At 55.1% G+C, this 23,646-nt stretch overlaps 2 protein-coding genes across 3 annotated transcripts in view; both read right to left on the bottom strand.

Moving 5' to 3' along the window:
• Window positions 1–5,404, bottom strand: part of PRKD2 (protein kinase D2) — a 34,851-nt gene extending 29,447 nt beyond the window's left edge. The window contains exons 1-2 of the mRNA XM_006868247.1: window positions 5,162–5,404; window positions 2,292–2,430 (exon numbers count right to left, since the gene is read on the bottom strand). Coding sequence (XP_006868309.1) covers window positions 2,292–2,430; window positions 5,162–5,404 — 382 coding nt within the window. The remainder of the gene's footprint in view (window positions 1–2,291; window positions 2,431–5,161) is intronic.
• Window positions 5,405–9,505: 4,101 nt separating this feature from the next.
• Window positions 9,506–23,646, bottom strand: part of STRN4 (striatin, calmodulin binding protein 4) — a 20,949-nt gene continuing 6,808 nt past the window's right edge. The window contains exons 4-16 of one of the 2 annotated variants that reach the window (XM_006868246.1): window positions 22,509–22,706; window positions 20,446–20,587; window positions 17,639–17,795; window positions 17,024–17,137; window positions 16,591–16,685; window positions 13,712–13,887; window positions 13,569–13,616; window positions 13,092–13,213; window positions 11,820–11,990; window positions 11,572–11,712; window positions 11,105–11,203; window positions 10,902–10,988; window positions 9,506–9,754 (exon numbers count right to left, since the gene is read on the bottom strand). In XM_006868246.1, coding sequence (XP_006868308.1) covers window positions 9,585–9,754; window positions 10,902–10,988; window positions 11,105–11,203; window positions 11,572–11,712; window positions 11,820–11,990; window positions 13,092–13,213; window positions 13,569–13,616; window positions 13,712–13,887; window positions 16,591–16,685; window positions 17,024–17,137; window positions 17,639–17,795; window positions 20,446–20,587; window positions 22,509–22,706 — 1,720 coding nt within the window. In that variant the 3' untranslated portion in view covers window positions 9,506–9,584. Of the gene's footprint in view, window positions 9,755–10,901; window positions 10,989–11,104; window positions 11,204–11,571; window positions 11,713–11,819; window positions 11,991–13,091; window positions 13,214–13,568; window positions 13,617–13,711; window positions 13,888–16,590; window positions 16,707–17,023; window positions 17,138–17,638; window positions 17,796–20,445; window positions 20,588–22,508; window positions 22,707–23,646 lie in introns of both variants that reach the window. The other variant, XM_006868245.1, reaches the window with a different exon arrangement.

Below are 23,646 nucleotides of genomic sequence, written 5' to 3'. Positions count from 1 at the left end.
ATTTTTGGAAGGGTGGCCAGGGAAGGCTACTATGAGGAAGTGACATTTGAGCTGAGAGCCAAAGAAGGAAAAAGCTCTGAGAAAACCATGGGGAGGGGCGCATTTCAGGCTGAGAGAACAGCAAGTGTAAAGACCCGGAGGTAGGAGGGAGCTCAGTTTGTCCAAGGGATCCAGAGGCAAGGTAAGCATGATTGGACAGAGAAAATAAAGAGGAGCGTATTAGATCAATCCAGGGAATTGACAGGGGCCAGATCATGCTGGGCTTTGAGGCCATGCTAAGGGGTTTGCATTTTATTGCAAGGGCAATGGGGAGCCATGGGAGGATTCTGAGCAGTGGAGAGTCATGATCTACTATTGCAATCATCTAGGTGGGAGATGCTGGTGGCTTGGACTAGTGGGCTTGGTAAGAAATAGATTCAGGATGTATGTTAAACAGGTATGCTGATGGATCAAGTAAGGAAATGAGAGGAAAAAGAGGAGTTAAGGATGCGCTCCTCCAACTCCCTTCAGGATTCAGGGCCTGAGAACCCAAGTGAATGGTGATAGTCTTTATGACACTACTAAAGACTACAGGAAGAGCAAGGAGCCCTGGTGGTACAGTGGTTAAGTGTTTGGTTGCTAACTAGAAGGTTGGCAGTTCAAATCCTCCAATTGCTCCATGGGAGAACAATGTGGCAGTCTGCTTCCAAAAAGATTCCAACCAAACAAAATCCACTGCCATTGAGTCAATTCCAACTCATAGCGACCATACAGGACAGAGCAGAATTACTCCCCAGGATTTCCAAGACTGAACATCTTGACCAGACCAGACCAGACCAGACCAGCTCATCTTTCTCCAGCAAAGTGGCTGATGGGTTGGATCTGCCGACTTTGCAGTCAGCAGCCCAATGCTTAGCCCACAGCAGCACCAGGGAGGGATCCTTCCTAGCACTGTGTTGTTGTTAAGGACCGTGGAGTTGGTTCCAACTCATAGTGACCCTGCACAGGGTTCCCGAGGCTGTAAATATTTACGGGAGCAGAACACCTCATCTTTCTTCCACGGAACAGCTGGTGGTTTCGAACGGCTGACCTTGAGGTTAGCAGCCTGATTCGTAACCACTACACTACCAGAGCTCCTTTCTTAGCATTGTACTTAATGCCAAATACCAAATCAAGCTTCTGCCCACCTCAGGGCCTTTGCATTTTCAGGGCCTGATTCGTAACCACTACACTACCAGAGCTCCTTTCTTAGTACTGTACTTAATGCCAAATACCAAATCAAGCTTCTGCCCACCTCAGGGCCTTTGCATTTTCTGTTCGTTCGGGTCTAAGGTGCTAAGAACTTTTATCTATAAAATGGGATTGGTGGGTGGGTGAACCAGATGCTGGCTGCACATCAGAATCCCCTGGGGAGCTTCAAGAAATAGAAGTTGAAACCAGTCCCCAGAAATCCCCCTCTTACTCTCCTAACCCAGTCTCCATCTTCCCCAAAGAAAGGCACCTGCCTTCTAACTCCACAGAGTGATCTTGTTAAGTCTTCTGTGTTGGGTGAATTCCAAAGCACGAATACACCATGATTTATTTATCCATTAGGAGTTCTGGTGGAGCTGTGGGTTAGGCGTTTGAACCCACTAGCCACTGAGGCTGCCTGCTGAGTATCTGTAAAGATTTACAGTCTCAGAAACCCTATGTAGGGGGCGCTATGGGTCAGAATCCTGGTGTGAACAGCAGGTTGGCAAGCTCAGCAGCCGTTCCTCGGAAATCCTATACAGGGTAGCTATGAGTCGGAACCGACTCGACGGCACTAAACAACAATGGGTCGGAATTGGCTCCATGGCAGCGCGTGGATGGGAACAAACTTTGTAAAAGTAAAAACGTCCCCATAATAACAGGCACTGCCATCTCACCGATTCCGACGCATAGAGACCCAGAGTACAACAGCTCCCTAAAGTCCTGGTGTGGCGCCGGAGGATAAGCACTGGACTGCTAACCACACAGTTGGCGTTTCAAATCCTATAACTGGGTCACTATGCGTCAGAACCAACTCGACCCTACTTAAACAACAGATTCCTATAGAAGCAGCGGGCCTCATCTTTCTCCCACGGAGGAGTTGATGGTTCAAGCTGCCAACTTTTGGGTTAGCAGCTTAACGCTTAACCCGCGGCACCATCAGTGTTCCTAAAAGCTCCAGGATGATTTTAATTTGAAGCCACGAATACGAAACAGAACCACACTAGGCTTGGAACTTTAAGAGGCAGGTTTTCAGAGTACAACTCAGTCCCCGCCCACCTTCGGATGCCACGCCCCCTCACCAGACAGCACCACCTCCACCAGATCGCCTTCCTGGATGTCGCCGGCAGAGCGCACCAACTGCAGGAGATTGGCCGATGTGGGGTCATGTTTGAAGAGCAGAATCTTGTCATAAAGCCCATAGAAGCCACACTCAGGGAACTGCAGGGCCGGAGAGGGAGGTGGCAATGGTTAAGTGCAGAGTTGCCTTCGCCAGTGAACTGGAACCCTCCCCCGAGCAGGGCCTTCGGTTTCCCCTGGAAACTAGGGACCCTGCAGTCTTGGCTTCCTGTTGGCCCCCTATCAACCTCAGCTAGAACCGGGAAGGACACCAAAGCCCCAGGTGTGCTGGAAGAGAGATCTGGCTAGAATTGGGGGGAGGGTACTCCTGAGAACAGACACCTGGATTTTTTCCCCTCTGAGTTTGGGAGGGGACAGGCTGAGTGAGCACCTCCATCCCTATCTACCACCCCTCACCCCAGCTTCCTTCCTGAATCTATTGTTTTCCCTGGTACCTGGCTCCAGGCCCAGCACTGAGGCGGGATGAGCTGGAAGGAGGGGGATGAGGCCTTCTGGGGAGTGGGAGATGGGGTGTGCTCCCCAATGTCTAAAGGACCCAGGTGTCTGGGTCCCCCGTTTAGGGGACAGGCAGGAAATGAAACCTGGTAGAACAGAAAGTGAAACTGCCCAGGTGGAGCAGCTGGAAGGAAGGAAAGGGGCCCCTCACACACCTGGGACCTAGGAGGGGATAGAAATGAAATAATGGGCAAAGAATTTGACCATCTAACAATCTTACCCCCTTTACCCACCTATCCCACAACTGACTCACCATAGCGCAGACTGAGGGGGTGGGTTGGGTGTGGAGGGGAGGGGTAGGAGTGGAAGCTGAGCCTGCTATATTTGAGGGTCTGGGGGTGGTACACTATCTGTTCTCCCCTGCTGGAGGGAAGGTCCCAGGAGACCAGGTCTGTCTAAGTCTATTTCTCTAAGTTTGTTTTCTTGTCTGTAAAACGGACTGGGCCCAGTTTCTGATGTTCCTCTGAGGCCCAAAGGATTCATTGCGATGAGTCTGAGAAGATTCTGGAATTTGGATACTTGGGGACTCTTAACATTCTAGGATTCCAACAACCTAGATTATCACTTGTTGTAACTGTGAATAACTGTTAAATCAGTTCGGACTCAGAGTGACCCTGTATAGTGTTGCCAAGGAGCAATTGGTGAGTTTGCACTGCTGACCTTGTAGCTCAAACTGAGCTTGGGATCAAGTGCCTATCCTATGGTGCCACACCAGAACTCCAATATTTGAATAGTGTTCCATCAACCCACCATTAAAATATTCTAGCATCTTCATACTCTTTAGGGTTCCAACCCCGTAGGAATCTATCAATCAATCCAACATTTTAATGTAGTATTTCCACAACCTAGGATTCCAGTATTTCAGCACCTGAACATCAGAAAAGCTCAAATCCATGCCAACAATTTAGGATTAGAATATTCTAACATTTTTACTGACTCGTCCTGGTATGTTGCTGTGGGACAAGTATTGGACTGCTAACCACAAGGCTAGTGGTTCAAACCCACCAGCTGCTCCTTAGAAACCCTATATTGTTGTTGTTAAGTGCTGCTGAGTCGGTTGCTATGAGTCAGAAACGGCTCAATGGCACTTAACAACAAGTGCTCTAACAGGAGACTAAGCACTGGACTGCTAACTGAAGCTTAACAGTTCACTCAACAGGGTTTGGAAACCCTGTATGAGGTCGATATGGGTTGGACCGCACTAGATAACACTTTGCAACAACAGTATTCAAACAAAGGAGCACTGATGATGTAGTGGGTTTTGTGTGGGGCTGCAAACAGAAATATCAGCAGTTAGAGTCCACCAGCCTCTGCAAGGGAGAAAAATGAGGCTCTCTGCTCACATAAAGATTTATAGCCTCAGAAACCCTATACGGGATCACACACAAAAACAAACTCCCTGCCATTGAGGCAACGCACCGCTACCCTATACGACAGAGTAGAAATACTCTCTAGGTTTTACCAGACTGTAAATCTTTATGGGAGCAGACTGCCTCATCTTTTTGGGTTTGAACCTCAGACCTTGCTTAGCCCCCTGCAGCACCAGGGATCCTTTCCAACAACACAGAAATTCACTATTCTATCTTTCAACATCCTAGGATCTGGACATCGAGTTCCACTTGGTCTCCTCTTGCCATAGCCCCCACCCTGCTGATTCTTGTTCTAAAGTTAAGGGTGAATTCTGGTGGCTGGAGACCCGTTTCACAGGCCTCTTACCAGACCTGGGGGTTGTGATCACTGTCGTTAGGATAGGGGGACAGGTCTCCAGAGTTTCTGGGGATAGAGTGGGTGCCTGCCCCTCAGCACACTTCTCAGGCCTGGGGGGACAGGGATTGGCTAGGTTCTGAAACCTCACTTGCCCTGGTGCCAACAAGGACACACACACCCACAAGTGTTACCCGATCGCCAAGGCCAGCCTGGCTCCAATTTCTAGTGTTTCCACCAAATGGGAGGCCTGGATGGGTTAGGGTGGGGAGGTCCTACCACATCTGCTTCCCCCACCTGCCCCTTCCTCCCCTCCCTACACCTGGTCGGCCCCTCCCTTCCTCCCTGCCCGCTGCACAAAACAACATGCAGAGACCTGCAATTTGGGGAGGACTCTGAGCACCCCGCCCCTGCCCAGTTTTCCTTCGAGCGGGTGGGGTGGCGCGGCAGTTGGGGTCAGTGGCCCCCCACTCTTCAGTAACCCGAGACTCAAGAGCCTTTTGTCCCCATCCCCCACTCCAGGTCTCAGGTCTCTCTGCAACCAGCTCCCCGAGGCCCGCCCAGCAAGCGGCACAGAGGGGAGAGGGGGAAGGGGAGGAATCCGCGCCCGCACCTTCTGGTCCACGATGGAGCACGCCAGCTGCTTCACATGGGCCAGCTCCGAGGCGGCGGGCAGCAGCACGAACTCGCGCGTCAACCCGATCTGGATGTGAAAGGAGACCCCAGGGCCCGGGGCTAGGACCTGGGGCAGTAGCGGTGACGGCGATTGGAGCTCCGAGCTGGGGCCGGTGGGTGACGGAGATCCAGGTCGGGGAGAGCCCGGGAGCCCCGCGGGATGGGTGGGGGCGGCGGCCATGGGGGGCGGCCCGGGATCCGCCGCCCAGCGCCCACCCCGGAACCGGCAGGGAGAGTCCGGGTGATCCGGATCACTGGATCTCCTAAACTGGCGGTAGGAGCGTGGGGATCCTCGGGATCCTGGCAGGTTGAGGGAACCCAAGGATGGCGGGATCCTGGGAAAACAGACCCTCAATAATCAAAAGATCACAAGAGACTCTAAAGGAATATCTATTGGTTTGGGAATCGAACGATGGAGAGAGTCTAGGAAATCCGAGGAGAAAGTCTGGTAGGTTGGGAGGTCGGAGATTAGGGGATCCGGGATGCCAAGGGCCTCCTGGAGGTAGAAAAGATTGAGAAGAAAGCGGGGTGGGGTGAGGGGGGTGGAGAATCCCAAGAACCAGTTGATCTACGAAGAGGATTCAATTAAGAAGGGGATCCGAGTGCTTCACCAGACCTTGGGGTGGCGGGCAGGAGTCGCTGAGTCGAGGATCAAGTAAATCCTGGGGGGTCCGCCGAGCCGGAGGATGGACAGAGAGGTTCCGAGGGCCGGGGTGCTGAGGAAGGAATCTCACGGGTCTGAGAAGTTGCAAGAAAGTTCGATCCCGAGGATGCGGGAAGGGGGGCGTTACCAGCGGCGGGGGTGGGCCAGGGGAGGGTCGCCCGGCCCCCGCGGCTCTTTTCCCTTCCAAAGTTTAACTCGGCGGCGACGGCCCAGGAGGAAGTGTCCGGAGAGACGGCGCAGTCGGCCAATAGGCGCCGGAGCCGATGACGTCAGCGAGAGGGGCGGGGCTCGTCGTGGGGCTGGGGACGGAAGGGGAGGGCGGGCCGGCGTCTTGGAGTTGAGGGTGGGACGTTGGCGCCCCGCCGTGAGGAAGGGGTGATGGTGACTGGGGCACTAATTTCCCCTCCCCGGCACCCCCAACTCTGCAAAATTACTTTTCCCTAAGCTGGAGAGGGATGGGCGGGCCACACTTAGCCCAAGAGGTAGCAGGGGCCCGGACGGGGGAGACGACTGGCCCTTTAAGAAGGGGGCCCTGTCTAGCCTGGTCTGCTTCCGGCGCCCACCGCAGACGGGGTAGGAAATGGGGTGCCAGGTCTGGCCTGCTCTGGAGGATCAGTCTGCTCTGCCCCAAAGCGTCATCCCTGCCCCAAGGAAAGGGGCAGCCGAAAGCAGAACCCCTAGCCCATTCTACAGGTGGGAAGACCGAGGCCACCAAAGGACTTTGCCTGAAAGACTTGGCCAGGGCACAAACTGAACAGTGTTAACTGTGCCTGGAAGAGTCAAGCTTGGAGAGGGTGGAATGTGGGACGGTGGAGTTTCCTTAGAAGCCTTCGGAGCAGCAGTGAACCAAAGTCCTGGGGGATTTCTTCAAGATCCGGCTAGAATCCACGGGAGATGCCAGGCCCACACTTCATAAATGGAGCCTGAAGCCCCTGACAGAGTCCTTCATGGATGTCTTTCTCCCTAAGCAGTTGATTAGGTAGGTGTCCCACACTCCTAGCACTGGACTACTAACCATAAGGTCGGTGGTTCAAACCCACCAGGCTCTTCTCCGAACAAACCCTATTTAGGCAGAACCCACTCAATGGCAGTTAACAATAGGAAAAGGTGCTCTGATGACACCGTGGGTTAAGCATTAGGTCATTTAATTGAAAACATGGGTTCAGAATCCCCAGCTGCTCTATGACTGTCTCCGAGTTGGATTCTGCTCCACGAACGACAGTGGGATATTTATATGCACACACAACGGAGCCCTGGTGGCTCAACAGTTAAGTGTTTGGCTGCTAACGGAAAGGTCAGTGGCTGGAACCCACTATCTGCTTTGCCAGAGAATGACTTGGCAGTCTGCTCCCACAGAGATGACAGCCTTGGAAACACTATGGGGCTGTTCTCTATCCTACAGTGTCACTCGAGTCGAGTCAGAATTAACTCAATGGCAGTGGGTACATGACAACTCCGAGAGGATTGTTGTAATGAGATGAACTACAAGTGTCTGGAACATGGCCCAAGTCCACTCAACCACAATTGTTGGGAGAATGGCAGGGGTTTATGGGTGGGCATTTTTATTGTCAATCACCATTGAGGAGCTACTGTGTGGGAGATGCATTTTTATAAAACATTTGAGGGGGAACCCAGACTTGATTTCTCGTCCATGGTTCATAATTCAACAGTGGCAACCATTAACGGACATGCAGATTCCAGAGGCACAATGGCTTGCGTAGGACCCGAGCCACCTGTTTCATGAAGAGGTGCAGGCCCAGGTTTGAGCTTCAGAGGCACCCCAGTAGGATAGAGGAGGGGCTGGCCTTGGCCTCCCGCTGTCAGGGGTAACTGAGGTGGGTACAGTAGCGATTCTTCACCACATCCGGAAGCCGGGACTGGAAAAGGAAGTCTGAGGCCAGAGCGAAAACCCAAACCACCACCTGGGGAAGCTACAGAGCCCAGCGGGATGTCGGGGAACCTGGTCACGTGGAGCCACAGCCAGGCTCCCATCAGCACCCTTTAAGGCAGCTGCTGCCTCAGTACACTACTGCTACATCTGGAGTTTGTGGTTGCATGACCAGCCACCAGCCTTTACAACCTAGGAAGTGGGCAGTACCGGGAGTTACTCAGACCCTCAGCTGGCTGGTGGTGAAGGCTTTTGGTAGGCAGAGGACTTAAGCAAACAAATGTGTCTAGAGGTCAGAGTGATGTGCTAAAGACCCTGATCCAGCCCCTTGACCACTGGCCTCCGGATGGCCTCACCTTTGTGAAATGAGGGCACAGGGCTGGTTTCTGGTCATGACAGCATTGGTCACTGTGATTCAGCCATCTCAGGGCCCCGCAGTGAGAGTGAGCACCCTGTCCTACGAGCCTGCCAGACCTGCCCCACTGCTTTAGGCAGCTCAGGTCCTTCATCAAGGTGTGGGCCCCCCCTCATTTATTACACAGGCCCCTGATAGCACAAGGAGTCATGAGTAGGACTGTCACATCAACTGGCTGCTGCTGCTCCCGGAGAAGGTCTGCTTAGGGACAACACAGGGGATGGGAGATTTGCTCCTCTGCCCCTACTTCCGCCTCTCTGCACGCCCCCCCTGCACTCCCACAAAACCTCAACTCATCATATCCCTCTTTCTTCAAACCCCACCCAACTCTGGCTGGCCCGGCCCATCCTTCCTCCCCACCCCAGAGGCCCCTAGAGCCCAAAAGAGCACCATCACCAATTACTCCAAAGGGTTTATTGAGACAAGTGTTCACGGACAAGTCCAGGGGTGGGGTGGAAGGGGACTTATAAACAGGAACCTTGAAGGGGGACCCAAATGAAGAGTGAAATAAATAGAGGAGAGTGGGGGGCAGGAGAGCAGAGTGACAAAGACTATCACACAGTGATAACAACCATGGGGTCCGTTAAATCCCATTCTTTATACAGAGATACAGGGAGTCTTGGGCCCGGCCCCCACTCCATCCTCCAGGCCCTGTGGGTGGGGGCTGGGGGCTGCTCTGGGAGGAGTGTTGAGGAGGAGGGAGGTGCCTGTCCCCAAGGCGTCCCTCAACCCCATAGGCAGTTACTGGCCAGGGGCAGCGCTGGTTAGTGTCCGGGTAGAAGTGTGGAGAGGGCTGAGGGGAGCCTGGGATCCCGGCTTAGGGGTGCAGTGGGCCCAGAGAAGAGGGACAGTCTGGGTTCTCCTCCTGACATAGCTCACACCCAGGTCTGAGGATGGAGGGGCAGCGGGGCTCGAGGGGGAGCCTGACAATGTCTTGGAGAAGTGGGTCCCAGAGGCCTTCTGGCCTGGCTCTGCTGCCTCAAGAGGGCAGTTCAGACACCCAAGTAGGAGTGGGGGAGTCAGGATCCAAGAAAAGTGCCCAAGGCTGTCCTTGTGGGGGGAGGAGAGGCCATTGGGGCTCCTGGGGGGGCCTTTAGCACCACCAGGCTCAGAGCAGGTGGGGAGAGGTCAGGCCTTTGAGCCTCCGGTAGAGGACAAGAGAGTGACTGGACCACAGCTGGCCTCACACCCCTTTCTGAAAGGCCCAGGCCAGCCATCCACACAGGGTGTCCCTGGGGACCCTGCCCACAGGAAACGTCGCCCCGGCAGGGTGAGTGAGGGCGTTCTGCTGCCTAAGCAGGAGGCCCAGCAGCCCTCACCTCAGCCCCCCCACCCCCCCTGGGCCTGGCCCCCTCCCCAGCCAGTGTGGTGGTCAGGGCGGGGCCTGGTAGGCATCATACGAAGACCTTGGCCAGGGCATCGGCGCCGGCGCTGGCAATGAGGGCCTTGCTGGGGTGGCAGGCCACGGCATGGATGGCCTCCTCATGTTTCTTGCGGTGGGCCGTGATTTCCTGCACGCATGTCTTGTTGTCCAAGCTCCACAGACGAAGGGAGCAATCGTGACCTGTGTGGACACCAGAGGGGCCATCAGCAAGCTCCTCTGAAGGCCCCCTACCTGAACTGGGCCTTGGTCCTCAGTCCATGTCTTCACCAAGTATATACTGAGCACCTGCTGTGTGCTGGCAGTGAGGGTACGTCAGGAACAAAACAGGCAATGAGGCAGTGAGGGTCACAGTGGGCAGAAGTAAACCCACGAGGAGACAGAACAAGCTGAGAAGGCATCGGGCAGGACGTAGGCAGGAGTGAGCCTGCAGTGTGAGGACTGACCAGAGGGCAGGTGGGGAGCAGCCCAGGCAGTCAGAGGGAAGGGCAGCGAAGCAAGCAGGGCAGGGCCGGGGAACGTGGCAGGACTTGAACTTCAGGGACACAGCCTGACCAAGGTGCTGGCTCTAGTTGTGTGTGTGAGCCCCATTTTCACAGACACAGCTTCCAGGATGGAGCCCCCTGGACAGAGCTTAGCCCCAGAGCAAACACAGCTCTTGTGAGGGAGATGGTGAAGCAAGGGGAAGAGGCCGAGTCAGGTTGTGCCTGACTACTCTACTGTGCCCTCTACTGCTCCAGCTGTGTACCCTGATCAGGGCTGGTGCTGGCTAGCAGAGCCCAGTACAGCCCAAGCCCCTGGCATCCCGCAGTATTCCAGTCCCCCAGCTTGCCCCGTCACCTCCTACAGCACTCTGGCCCCTTTGCCACCTCAGCTCCCATCTAGGCCCAGCCCCACTCACCCAGGACCCTGTTCACAGACAACACGGTGGGATTCAGAGGTAGATGTTAAGTGCTCTGAAGTCAGCTCTGACTCATGGCAACCCTGTACAGAGTTTCTGAGGAGTCGCTGGTGGGGTCTTTGCTTATCCTACAGTGCCACTCCAGGAGTCCCAGAGGTAGACACACCTGAACTTCTAATCCTGCAGCACCTATTCTGAGACTCAGTTAGGCTGTTTCTCTGAGCCTCAGCAAGCACATCTGTAAAATGGGGATGGGATAGAAGCATCTCCCAAGGCTCTTTCGAGGACTAGACTACACAGTGTGGGTCAGGTACCCACAGGGGCTCTGAGCAGGCCAGGCTTTGCTATTCCCATCTTTAGGACCTGTGATGACCCAGCAGGCCCCAGAGCACTGCCATTCTCTGGAGGGGCCAGAGGCTCTCAACTTACTTCCTGACATCAGGAACACGCCATTGGGGTCCACGGCTAGGCAGGTGACAGCATCCAGGTGGGCTACCATGGAGTGCACCGATTTCCCTGTGAGGACACAGGGGGCACGGTGAGTGACTATCCTGCTTTCAACCCTGACTGGGGGGAGGGGTGCAGGAGCTCACAGCACCAGGGTGGGGGAGGCTGAGAAGGTGGGGCCTCACCTGTCCGATTGTCCAGGAAGCGGATGCCTCTGTCGTCATGGGCGGTGATGGTGAGGGGCTGGTTGGGGTGACTCACCACCTGGTTGATCTGGGTCGGGCCTGGCAGGAAATGGGGCGAGAGGGAGGGACGTTGGGGGAAGGTCAGGAAGACTAAGACCAAGTCAAGAGCACAGATGGTGCCCATCGCTCGCTCCCCGGCCTAAAAGTCACCATGGGCTGAACACACAGGCCACTTCCTTCTCTGGGCCTTGATGGTGCACCCCTTAAGTGGGCACTTGCCCTGCTTGTGAAGGGTGTATATGGCCGCACATGGGAACGTGGAGGCCTTCGCTCCTCTCAGCCAGAGAGCCCGCTGTCTGAGGGGCGGCGGGCCTGCACTGAGCCTTAGTTCCTTCCTGCTCGGAAGCCCAGGCTCAGTGCCCCTGAGGCTTGGGGCCTTTAGCTCCTGATCCCACAGGCTCCCTTACCGCTGCTCCCTCGGGACTCCAGTGTGAGGAGGGCACTGCCAGCCTCTAGGTCGTAGAGAACGGTGTCACCAGAGCGGAAGGAGGCCACAATGTGGGCAGGCTGAGAGCTGGTGAAGGTCACTGAGGTGGGGATCCCATGCTCTGGGGACGGAGGGAAAGCAGGCTGCCTGAGGGCCCTCACCAGGAGCCTCTCCTCCCCTCCGGGATCTGGTTCTGATTGGAGCGATCAGGGGTCCCCATCCACTCACCACTGGCTGTGGGGAAGGTCTGGAGGCAGGTCGGGCCGCTACTGCTGGGGTCCCAGATGCGGACGGTGCCATCAGCAGAGCAGGAGGCTAGGCGCTGGGAGGTGGGATTAAAGGCCAAGCCCCACACAGCATCCCCATGGCCCTCCAGGACGTGGCTCAGCACACTTGGGTCTGGGCCCACCGAGGGGAGGAAACGTTGGGTCAGGGGTGCTAGCCAGGCTGACCTGAGAGAGCCCCAGATGGTCAGGCCTGACTTGGCCAATCCCTCATCTATTCTACACAGACTCCTTCATGTCCCTGTGAGTTGATGACCATGCTAACCACCGACTCTTCTAGGGAGGCTCTGGCACCCGGAAAGGACGCTCTGGGGGCAGGGAGCTCATTGCTGTCTTCCCAGGGCCCAGAACAGGGCACTAAGAGTGTGCGATACATCACTGTGAGGACTGAATTAGGAGAAAAGGAACGGGGTGGGCCTGGGAGCCTTGCTGGCTGCATGTAACCTCTGCTCCACCAACATCCAAGGCTCTCTTGGCCCAGGCAGTCTACCCTGCCCTGCCCTGTCCCAGTGAGCCATCAGGTCTCCGGGCTCCCTCAGGTGTTCAAAGGTGTCATCACTGATTCCTGGCCACTTCGGTCCCTGCAGGTGGCTCTGGTGTGAGCACTGATGACATTTGCTGTGAGGCAGAGCTTGCCTGCATGTAGCCCATGATGCCTGGGCCTGGACTCTGACTGAGACCCTGCCTCTGGAAATGGTGTAACCGTCGTGGGGAGACCCAGCTCTTTAACTCTGTCAGAACAGGATGCAGCACAGGGCTGTGTTTGCCATCACGGGGGTTAGTGAGGACAGACCCTGGCAGGGCCTCACTTCCCCACTCAACACCCACAAAAGGGCCCCTAGGTTAAAGCCCCACACTCTTCCAACCTGACTTCTCCAGCTCACCTTCTCTTTTCTCCTCAAAGCTGTCCCATATCATGGACACAACTGCCTAGGCTGACCCCTGCATGCTGTCTGAGGGCACAAGCCTCACCAATGCTGGTCACTGGCCTAGGGTGCCCTGACCTCTTGCCCTCCAGAGTCTCCAGCTCACACTAATTCTGAGTCAGCTCAGCCTTTCCCTCCTCCATGAGACACGCCCACCTCACCCCAAATCACCCACTATATGGCCAGCACCTTAGGCAGGGCAGGACACAAGTGGGCACTGTATGTGTGTTGAGGGAACAAGGAGGCCCTGTGCCCAGAAGGGGATGAGCAGAGGGAGAAGCCGGCCTCACCGTAACCATCATAGGGGTCCATGTTGAGGTCTGGAATCTTCCAGCTATGGATACGGGCATCTGCCCCACCACTGTAACAGTATTCGCTGTTGCTGCCCATGACTACTGCCAGCACAGGACCCCTGGAGGCCACAAGGGGGGAGAGCAAGGGAGATAGAGAGCTCAGAGGTACCCCTACCACCCCAGGACCTTCAAGGGCTCTGCTAACATTTTTGCAGGGTGACCAAGAGGACTTTGCCTTGGAGGCTCTGGCTGTGATTGACAGGTGAGCTGCCTCCACCCAGCCCTCCCTATTCCCTCCTCTAAAAGGCTATGGGGATGGTCACCAGTTTCTGTGGGGTGCCAGTGTGTGTGTGGGAGGGGTGCACACTGGCACAGGAGAGGAAGACCAACTGAGATGGCAGGGAGGGCAGTGAGGGGTCAGATTAGACCATCTGTGAGATGGAGTCTCAGGCGAGCTTGGAGGCACTTCCCTACCTGTGAGCACGGAAGGCGTGGATGGGTTCCACATCGAGCGCAGAGTTCCTGTGGGGAGACCGAGCAACAGGGTGGCTTGAGACACCCCCACCTCACCCCTGGGCCTAGGTGCCCACCCCTGCCGAGCCTCAGGGGTCACTCACTTCTTGGCCGTGGCTGCCTTCTGCAGGTTCCAGAGCTTTAGTGTGCCGTCCTCGGAGGCAGTCAGCAGGGCCGCCTGGCTGACGTGGAAAGCCAAGGCGCGGATGCCGTCATAGTGGGAGCGCAGGGTGAACTTGGGGTTCCATGTTTTCTTGAAGGCATCTTTGCTGTCGGACAGCTGTGGGGGTGGAAGTGAGGGTATGCTTCAGTGACATCCAAGGCGCCAAGGCTCCCCTTTCCCCACCCGGGCCACCGGACTCCTTAGCACCTGGGTGCTCTCCCAGTGTCTCTGTGATGGATGTTCACCACGGGCCCAGCACTGTGCTGGGCATCAGGGGCCCGACTAGCGCATTCCACAGGTACACAGGATTCTTAGACTCCCACCCTGAGCAGTCTCTCCTGAGGAAGCAGTATGTGAACGACTATTGTTGTTTTGTGTCTGACTCATATGGACCCCACAGGACATGGCAGACGTGCCCCAGGGGGTTCCCAAGGCGATCATCTTTGTGAAGCAGACTGCCTTATCTTCCTCCCATAGAGTTGGTAGGGGGTCCCAACCACCAAGCTTTGGGTTAGCAGCTGAGAGTTTAAGCGCAGTGACACTAGGGCTCCTTCTGGAACCTGAAGAACTGCCCGAATTCTACTTAGTACTTCACTACGTGAGAAGTTTTTGTTTTGTTTTTTTAAATGAGGACGTCAACTCAACAAGCACAGACAAAAACCCTAAACCAAACCAAACCAGTTGTGACTGAGTTGACTCTGACTCAGTGACTCTGTAGTGATAGGACAGGAAGAACTGTCCCACAGGGTTTCCAAGGTTGTAAATCTGTAAGGGCACAGATATCCATCTTTCTTCCTCCGAGCAAAGTGTGAGCAGCCAGGCACTTAACCACTGTTCCACTAAGGCAGCTACAACAGGTGAACCAACACCTGACAAATGAGCAGACTTTACCAGATAGGATAAGGGGGAGGAAGGCTCACAGTACAAAGGCCCTGAGGCTGGCGACAGCGAGGCGGCGAGCAGTGACAGGAGACCTGTGTAGCTGGAGAGCAGAAGGCAAAAGGAGCAGCAACCAAAAGGCGCCTTCAGAAATCAGCACTTATCCCCTCGTCCTAAGAAAACACTGTGGAACGGTTCAGAGTAGGGGCAACAGGACTTGTGTTGGCCACTCCACTCAAAACTGGCATCAGAAGACAGTAAGAGTAGCCCCAGATGTTGCTAGACTATGTGAAGATGGATCACACCCCAGTATTAAATAAATTAATAACTCCATTAACAATGGGAAAAGAAAGGGGCACATCTCCAGAGGATGTAAAAACTGGCCAATAAACACGTGAAAAGGCACCTGACATCAGTGGTCACTATTTCCACAGTATGTCGAGTTGATTCCGCCTCATAGGAATCATAAAGGACAGAGTCGAATGGCCCCATGGGGTTTCCAAAGCTGGCATCTTTACGGAAATAGATCAACACAGCATTCCCTCTGGAGTGGCTGGTGGGTTTGAACTGCCAACCCTGTGGTTAACAGTCCAGTGCTCATCCTACATGCCATCAGTGTTCCTGTGAGTCATTAGGGAAATGCAAATCAAAGTCACAAGGAAAAACCACTTTACACCCATGAATACAGCTATAATCAAAAAGCGCTAGCAAGTGTTAGGGAAGATGTGGGAAAACCTCATATCCTGCCGGGGGGAACAGCAAATGGTGTGGGTGCTTTGTGAGCCGGTCAGGTTGGTGGTCCCTCAAATGGTAAAACACAGTTAACCATGTGACCCAGCAATTCGTCCAGAAGAGGCAAGGCCATAGAGACGAGGAGAGGACTGTTGGAGGTTGAGGGCTGACAGGTTTTTTTTTTTTGGGGGGGGGCGGGGGGGAGAGTTGAAAAGTTTGAGCGGACTGCTCTGAGGACGGTTTCTACCTTGTGAACTAACACTAAACCCTGGTGTTGCACGCTTTCCTCTAGTGAAGCCGGGCAGTGTCGGAATCTATCTCCGTCCAGCTGTTAGAGTAGCTGCGTGAAGAAGCCTGGAGAGCGAGGGCCCTCTAAGATGCACACCTGACCGTGGAGATGGGGGCTGTCTGGGAGACAGAATCGCCAGTCCTCCAGATGGTGGTGCTGTTCACTGACTAGGGGGTCCTGGGGGCGGGGGGGCTATGGCTGAGAGCAAAATGCCAGGCAAGTCTCAGCACACCTTCGGAGATGGGCTTGATGAGCCTCCTCATCCAATGCCTGCCTTAGCTGTCACTTCGGCCACTGATGTTGGTGGGGCCACCCACCGGCTCCCGGAGTGGAGTGTGGGACACCTCCCTGCCCACCTGCTGAGGGGTACTCCCCGCCACGCGCCACTCTACAGCAGCGTCTCCAGCCTCACTGTGCTCATCAGTCCTTTGAAAGTCTGCTGGGGAGCATGGGTGACAGGGGCAACAAGATGACACCCATACCAGGCCACAGGCGCCCGGCTTAGAACACTGGCCATGGGACACCATGCATCCCAGCTTGTCTGTCCCATCGATCCCGTTCACACCAGAGACGCCAGAACGTTCTGCTTTTCTGCTTGAGGACATATTTCCAGCTCCCCTGCTGGTCCTCCAGGTCTGAAGTACCAGTTTCCCACGTCCCAAATCCCTCTAGTCCTCCAAGCATAGTCCTCCAGACGCCACCCTCAGGGCCTGCCATTCCTCTGACTTGGTGGGAATGCCAGGCAGTGACTGAGACTGCAGACCTTTGTGGCCCTGGTCAGTCCCGGGTGCCCGGGCAGTAGAAGGCTCTTGCTGAAGCTCATTCTCAGCGTTGGGAATGCTGCCCAGGCCATCCCCAGGTTCTGGAGTCACGTGAGCATGGGCAGGGCCCAGTGGGGTAGGGGCGTCCCATGAACTTACATCACAGCTGAGGTCGTTGTCATTGGTGACGGTGAGATCTGCCAAGTCCCCCAGGCTCACCTCCCCGCCCCCGATAGTGTCCATGATGAAAACGTCTGAGGAGAAGCCAAAGGAACCTGGTGGGGGGAGGGGAGGGAGGGTGCAGAGGGGGGGCAAGGAGAGAGAGAGGCAGAGAGAGGCCGAGGGGGGCGGTAAAGAGGAAGAAAGGGAGATGGAGTGGGTAAGGGCAAGAATACAGCTGGAAAGAAAGAAACAGACAGACGGACAGGGCAGGACAAACAAAAAGAGAGGGAGACAGACAGACAGACGCACTTTTGGGACAGGGAGGCTGCAGGCTAGAGGCCAGGCCTCCACTCTGAGGACACAGAAACCCTGGCTTCACTCTGCAGCCCTCCCCTGTAGTGAGCCCCTCAGGATGGGGGTGTTCCCTTACCTTCATGGGGACGGGGCTGGGGGGTGCCAGGGGGTGGGCCAGTCACTTTGAGAGGTAGCCCATCCACATCTCGAAGGTCGGCCAAAATTCCTTGCAGTTTGACCCGACGGCTCTCTGGTGGGACGACATGCAAGATAGGAGTCACCCACCCACTACTGCAAAGGTTCACGCAGGCCACGCCACCCTCACCACCAGAGGCCTCAGAGGCGATGGCAGCAGTGACTGGGGAAGCCCTGGCCCCAGGGTGCATTGGGCCTGTAGGGGTGGAGAGGCCAGAGGAGCCAAGCCTGAGTTGAAACCTCAGCTGCCTAGCCACGCCCCCTGCCCTTCGATGGTTGTCCTGGTACTAAGGCATAGGCTAGGAAGAGCCGTGCTCATCTGGTCCCTAACCGAGGTCACAAAGGACCAGAGGCTGACTGGGGTGGGCTGGAGGCCCCTCACAGCACGGGGATTTTCCAGGGAAGGGGTGAGGGGCCTGACCACTCTCCTCTCAGGAAGTATATCCGTCCGGCCCGGGGACAGGAAGCAGCTATGGGGGCTGGGTGTGCAAGGAGGGGAGCTCTGCCCCCTAAGCCCTTCGCAGAAGAAGGCGGACCAGAAACGTCCCCAACTCACCCAGCTCGAGGTGGTTCCCGTCTCCAGTACAACGTCGGGGGTCTGAAGACCCTTCTCCATCCTCCCCAGAGCCCAGGAAATCAAACTCATTGATGGCATCCTCAGAGTCATCTTCCTCATCTTCATCCTCCATTTCTGGCAGGGCCTTGGAGGGGAGCTGGGGCAGAGAGAGACAAGGCAGGTCAGAGGCCAAGCCCACCTGGGGCTTGGAGACAGACCAGCCTGGATGGATGGCTGGCCTCTGCTGCTTCCAGCTGGGATACATGCACATACAGACAGAAAGACAGAGACAGAGAGCTATGGAGCTCCCCCTGCTGCAAGCCTTGAGAACTGCCTTATGCCCAGGGACAGGGAAGGTTGTGGCCCCTCCCTAGGAGGCTATGCTTCTTCTAGTCCTGCCTAAGAGCACTCGAAGGAGCCCTGAGGGTGCACTGCTTAAACGCTAGGCGGCTAAATCTGAAAGGCAGGCTGTCTGAACTCATTCAGTGGCTCTGCAGAAGAAATACCTGGCAATCTGCTTCCAAAAGGTTTTATACCAGTGGCAGTTCTACTTTGTCACAGGAACCGGAACTGACTACAGCATCTGGGCCCTCTGCTGTGGCCCAGGCTACTTAGCCCACCTGCTGGGCACTTACTCCTCAGCATAGCACACTGACCCTGAGGACAAAGCCATCAGGGAGGGGACAGCTGTGTGTGTGTGTGTGTGTGTGTGTAAATGGGTGCACGTAACAGAGTCAACGAGTCAACTCTGACTCACAGTCAGCCTACAGGAGAGAAGAGACCTGCCCCATATATTTTCAAGGCTGTCCTGGCGTGGCGCAGTAGGATATGCACTGGACTGTTAACTGCAAAGTCAGTGGTTCAAACCCACTGACTGGAAACCGTAGACAAGGTTGCTGTTAGTCAGAACCAAGTCTACAGCACTGATAGGAACAAATTGTTATGGAAGCAGACAGTCACCTTGTTTTCCCTCAGAGCAGCTGGTGGTTTTGAACCACTGACCTTCCAGTTAGTAGCTGAGCATTTACTCAGTGTGCCACCAGGGCTCCTTCACCACAGATTCAAGAATAAGACAGTAAAACCCAGTGTGCCACCAGGGCTCCTTCACCACAGGTTCAAGAATAAGACAGTAAAACCCAGGAAAGCCAGCACGTGTATAAAAAGCAGACCTGGCAGAGAAGGAAACACCATCTTTCGCATGAAAACTAGTGATAAGACAAGCGGTAAGACTGTGCCCTGCTAAGGGCAGAAAAGCAGCAACAGCCGGAAAGAGCAGGTAGTTCTGTCTCGTTCCAGCGCTCTAGGGTTTCACCGTAACAGTGAACCAGCATTAGCACTTTTGTACTGATACAGTGCACTGAGCCCCCCGACGAGCAATGATAAAACAGCTTTGCACACATCTTGTCACCAGACCCCCACACGGCCTGTGGTCAGTGGGCATCGTCACTGTAGTTAATATCCCTGCATCTCAGATAAGGAAGTGGAGGCTGAGAGAAGCTACTAGTTCCCGGGCTATGCTGGGCTCTTCCTGACGTGCCGGGGAGGGGCCTAGATTTTATGTGGCTCCCCGAGACTTTCTTAGCACTTTCTACATTGACCACTTTTCTGTTTTACTATATAAAAAGCTTTTACATACTACTTTTAGAATGAATCCCTGAGTGGTGCAAATGATTAAGCACCCCGACAATTAGCCAAGAGGATACGATTCAAACCCACCCACCACACATGCCTCAGAAGGTAAACCTGGCGATCTGCTTCCAAAAGGTCACAAGCCTTGGAAACCTTGTGAGGCAGTTCTAACTCAGCACACACAGGGTATCCACCAAAGCTTTTCGGATGAGGAACATACTGCAGTTCATTCCACTCAGGGGAAGGGATGAAAACGTCTGCTGGGGACTCTAAGGTGGTCTCAAGCAGGGACTACTGCTATTTGTAAGTGCTGTCAGGTCAGTTTTGACTCAGAGTGACCCTGTATAGGGTTTTCCAAGGAGCAGTTTGTGGGTTTGAACCGCTGACCTTATGGTTAGCAGTCCAGAGTTGATCCTACAGCGCCACCCCAGGAATCAGTCAGGTTTCCTGCTCTACCCACGACCCACGTGAGAGCACCCAATAAGCACGGCCACAAAAGCTACTGACTGCATCTGAGTGTGCACTCTTGACCCCGTCGTAATGCCCACGGACGTCTGACACACCCACCATCTGGGTTTGCAGGTTGGGAGGAACCACACAGTCTGACTAGACACAGTTTGGGGACTTAGATTTTCAAAGCCAATTTTAAAAGGTTCCGTTTCTGCCTTAAGCCCTGGCTTTGCAAGTCTGACCACACGCTCCTAGCAGCCACAGATGGGATGGGGTTTCCAGCCTCGCTGGCTGTACAGCAGCAGCCCCAGTGAACATCTGAGGAGAACGCTATTGTCGTGGGGGGAGCACCGGGAGAGAAGCCGAGTGGAGTGACCAGCTTTCCTATGGGCAGTGTCTTTGCTGCCAACATGGACTTCATGTCCACACCCTACGGAGCTCCTCAACTGGGCTTCAGGATGAGCCAGAGGCCCAGCCCCACATGCTTGAGTTACAAATAGTTACTGAGGCCTGCTCTAGTCCACACCCTCCCTCTTCAGGGTGCTGGGGACAGCAGCCAGTGAGACCCACACGGTCCCTACCCTTGAGGAGGTGACAGTCTATCAGAGGAGACTGTCACAACAGTACCATGGAACCACAGCTGTGACCAGGCCGCCGCCCAGGAGAGAGGGGAGGTGACAAGTCCCCACACAGTATGGAGGGGACCCAGTGGCAGGCAGGGAGCTCACCTTCACACGTTGTTTCTTGTGCTGCACGCTGTCCAGCTCGTCATCCTCGTCACTGTCCTCATCCTCACAGTTCTGCAGAAAGGGCATCTGCTCCAACATGGAGCCGCCCAAGTGCTCTTTGCCGTCTTTGCCTGCCGCATTCCTGCACAAGACAAAGGGTTGAGGAGGCCTTAGTCCAGCAGGTGACAGAGCCCAATGGGAAGGGGACAGAGCTTGGGCCCACTCTAGGGGCAGCTGAGCCTAACCTTGAGCCCAGAGCAACCCCAACTCTCACACATGGAGTTCTGAGAGACATTACCCCAATCCTGACCCCCTCGCTCAATCTACAGACTGGGCCCTTGCTCCCTATTGAACCCCCATCCATGTTCTGAAGGACAAGCCCCACGCCTGACTTGCCCGTCTCCCCATGTGTGCCCAGACAGAAGGAACATTGATCGAGAAAGTGCCTCTGATGCAGCAGGTTTGCTCCCAGGGTCTGGTCAAACCACAAGTTCAGGTCAGTGTGTCACCAGTCACACCCCAGCAGGAAAGAACTGACCAGTGCTCCATACCTGCAGGCACTGACTCTGCCACAGAAGATAGCTGGCACTACTCCAGTGCCACCTGCTGGCTCACAGTTTCCCGCCCATGACAGGTATCAGCAAAGGGGGGGAGAGGTGAGCCTGACCCAGGGGGAAGCAAGAGGGATGGGACTTCAGATAACTGCCAATGTCCCTCCTATTTCTGCCATGAGGTGGACATTCTTGAGCCGGATGCACGCAGCATGCTGAGGGAGAGCACTGCAGCTTTTGTTTCTCCTTCCCCCAGGTGAGGGAGCACTTGGTGACACATCGGAAGCACTAACTGGTTAGGGCTGCTAACCAGAAGGGTGGTAGTTAGAAAAAGAAGACCTGGTGATCTGCTTCCCCAAGAGCTATACCCTCATGTGAGCCCAGCACAGCTGGGCCCTCCCTGCTTTCAGACAACCTCATGTACACAGCTTTGGGGAACCACTCGCCACCCGGTTTTCCCTGGACAGAGGCAGCTGGCACCTCCAGATCCCAGTCCCTGAATCTCTCCTCAGTTCCAGCTGTCCCAGAGGAGGTGAACACTCATCCTGAAGCCACACTGGCCACTTGGCCTCTGCTTAGTTGTCAAATAGCCACTAAAAGCCACTCCCAGTTGTTCAGACCAAGCTTGGGAACCACCGAGTTCCCGTCAACAGGAACATGGGGAGTGTGACCATGGCTTTTCTGCTAAAGCTCGTCTTCTGGACACATGATGGGGGTCTCCTAGTCCATTTCCCTGTCCTTCCCCAGCCCTTCTCCAGCCTGGCCTTCTCAAACAGGACCACGTTCCATCGATGATATGTTACAGCCCTGCTCACAACCCGCAGAGAAGACTCCAAACTGCTTTTCACGGTCAATGAGGCCCATGTCCTCCGCGCTCACTGCGCACCAACTACTCTGGTTTCTCAGTTCTTTCTGGAACCGGCCTAGTCTCCTGTCTCAGAACCTTTGCACCTGCCATTTGCTCTGCTGGGAACATCGTCCTTTCAGCAACCTGTCCTTCGCTCCATCCACTTCTGTGCTCCTACTTCTCTTCCACCGAGAGGCCCGCCCTCCCCGCGTCACCCCGCCCAGAGTCTTTATCATCACCGAACTATGCCTCATTTATGTTGGTGCGTGACGTGTATCTGAGGAAAGCACCAACAAGGAAGAGCTTGCAAAGGGCGGTGTCCAGGTCTGTTGTGTTCTCCAAGGTATGCCTGGCGCATGGCCCAGGACCTGCCTGCCGTTTTGCTGAGGAACATGTCCAGGTCTGAGCCTGAAAAGGCTGGCTTCCAGATAAGGCAAGAGCATGAGGCCTGAAGCAATGGGAAAGTAGAGAGGGCCCCAGAACACTCTTGGGAATCCAGCAATGACAGGATCGAAGCTCCTGAAATAACCAAGCCCATAACATCCGCCAGGTGGGGAAGTGGCCAGCACAGTTCCTGGGAATATCTTCTGGTGTTTCTGACATTGGCACTGGTCAGATGGGGGTGGGGGTCAGGGCGATGGAGCCTACCAGGCTCAAGGACTCACCTCTTGATCTGCTCCTCTATCTGTCGCACCAACAGTGACTCGCCGCCACTGAGCACCCCAGGGCCTGGCGTGGCCCTGGGACCCCCTTCACTGGGCTCCACAGCCCCATTGAGCTCCAGTGACCGGCCTAGCAGAGAGCGTACGCGCTTGGACCGCATGTCCAGGATGGTGTCTGTATAGCCCACCTCTTCCAGGTACCTGTGGGAGCGGAGTCAGTTCAGGTCAGACCTGTTCTGGGCTTCACTATCCACAGCAGGAGCCCGCCTACACCTGGAGAGCCCTTCCGGAGGGCAACTTTTTGGAGATACCAAAATGGGAAACCAACTCAGCACACCCTGTTGATGACACTTCGTGGTAGAAGATCCCAAGCACCGATGTGCAGTGTGACTGGGCAAGGACATGCCGTTTAGGAGAGTTGAAGTGCAGGGACCAACCTCAGTGTCCACCGAGAGGGACACTAGGCAGGAGACAAATGAGGCAAGGTGGCCATGGTAAAGAGCCAAATGACAACTGTCAGTTCTATGTCCAGCATAATAAAAATGACTGTTTAGTAACAAAGATGTGAACACTGTGGCTAAGTACACACAGCACACGGGAAGTCTCACACTCACACTATGTCCTGTAAGAGGCCTGAGGAGACACACATTCAGCTTAACAGGAGTGAGCTCGGTAAAGCAGGGACTAGGATTTCAAAGGGAGAACAGAAATTTCCAGGAGCCCTGGAACCTCACTGGTTTAAGCATTTGGCTGCGAACCATCAGCTTGGCAGTTTGAACCCACCAGCTGCACCTCGGGAGCTAGACAAAGTAGCCTGCTCCCATACAGATTTACAGCCTCAGAAACCCTACCGGCAGCTCTAGTCTGTCCTACAGGGTCACTATCGTCACATTAGACCCCAAGGCAGTGGTTTGGGTTTGCAATTTACAGGCAGTTCCCAGGTTACCAATGAGTTCCCTTCCTGACTGTGTGACCTTAGGCAAACACGTCATCTTGCTGCACACTTCAGCTTATTATTGATCCCCATTGTGGAAGTAAGGGGAAGGATGGTCCTTACACCTCACAGTGATTTCTGTGAGGGATCAAGGCACAGAAAATGGCGCAGGGAAGAACAAACAAGATGGCAGATCGGGTGGAAGGG

The sequence above is a fragment of the Chrysochloris asiatica genome, unplaced genomic scaffold, assembly GCF_000296735.1.
Source record: "Chrysochloris asiatica unplaced genomic scaffold, ChrAsi1.0 scaffold00116, whole genome shotgun sequence".
In the NCBI taxonomy this organism is placed as follows: Eukaryota; Metazoa; Chordata; class Mammalia; order Afrosoricida; family Chrysochloridae; genus Chrysochloris; species Chrysochloris asiatica.
Note: the sequence above shows the minus strand (reverse complement) of the source record. Positions and strands in the feature narration are given on the sequence as shown.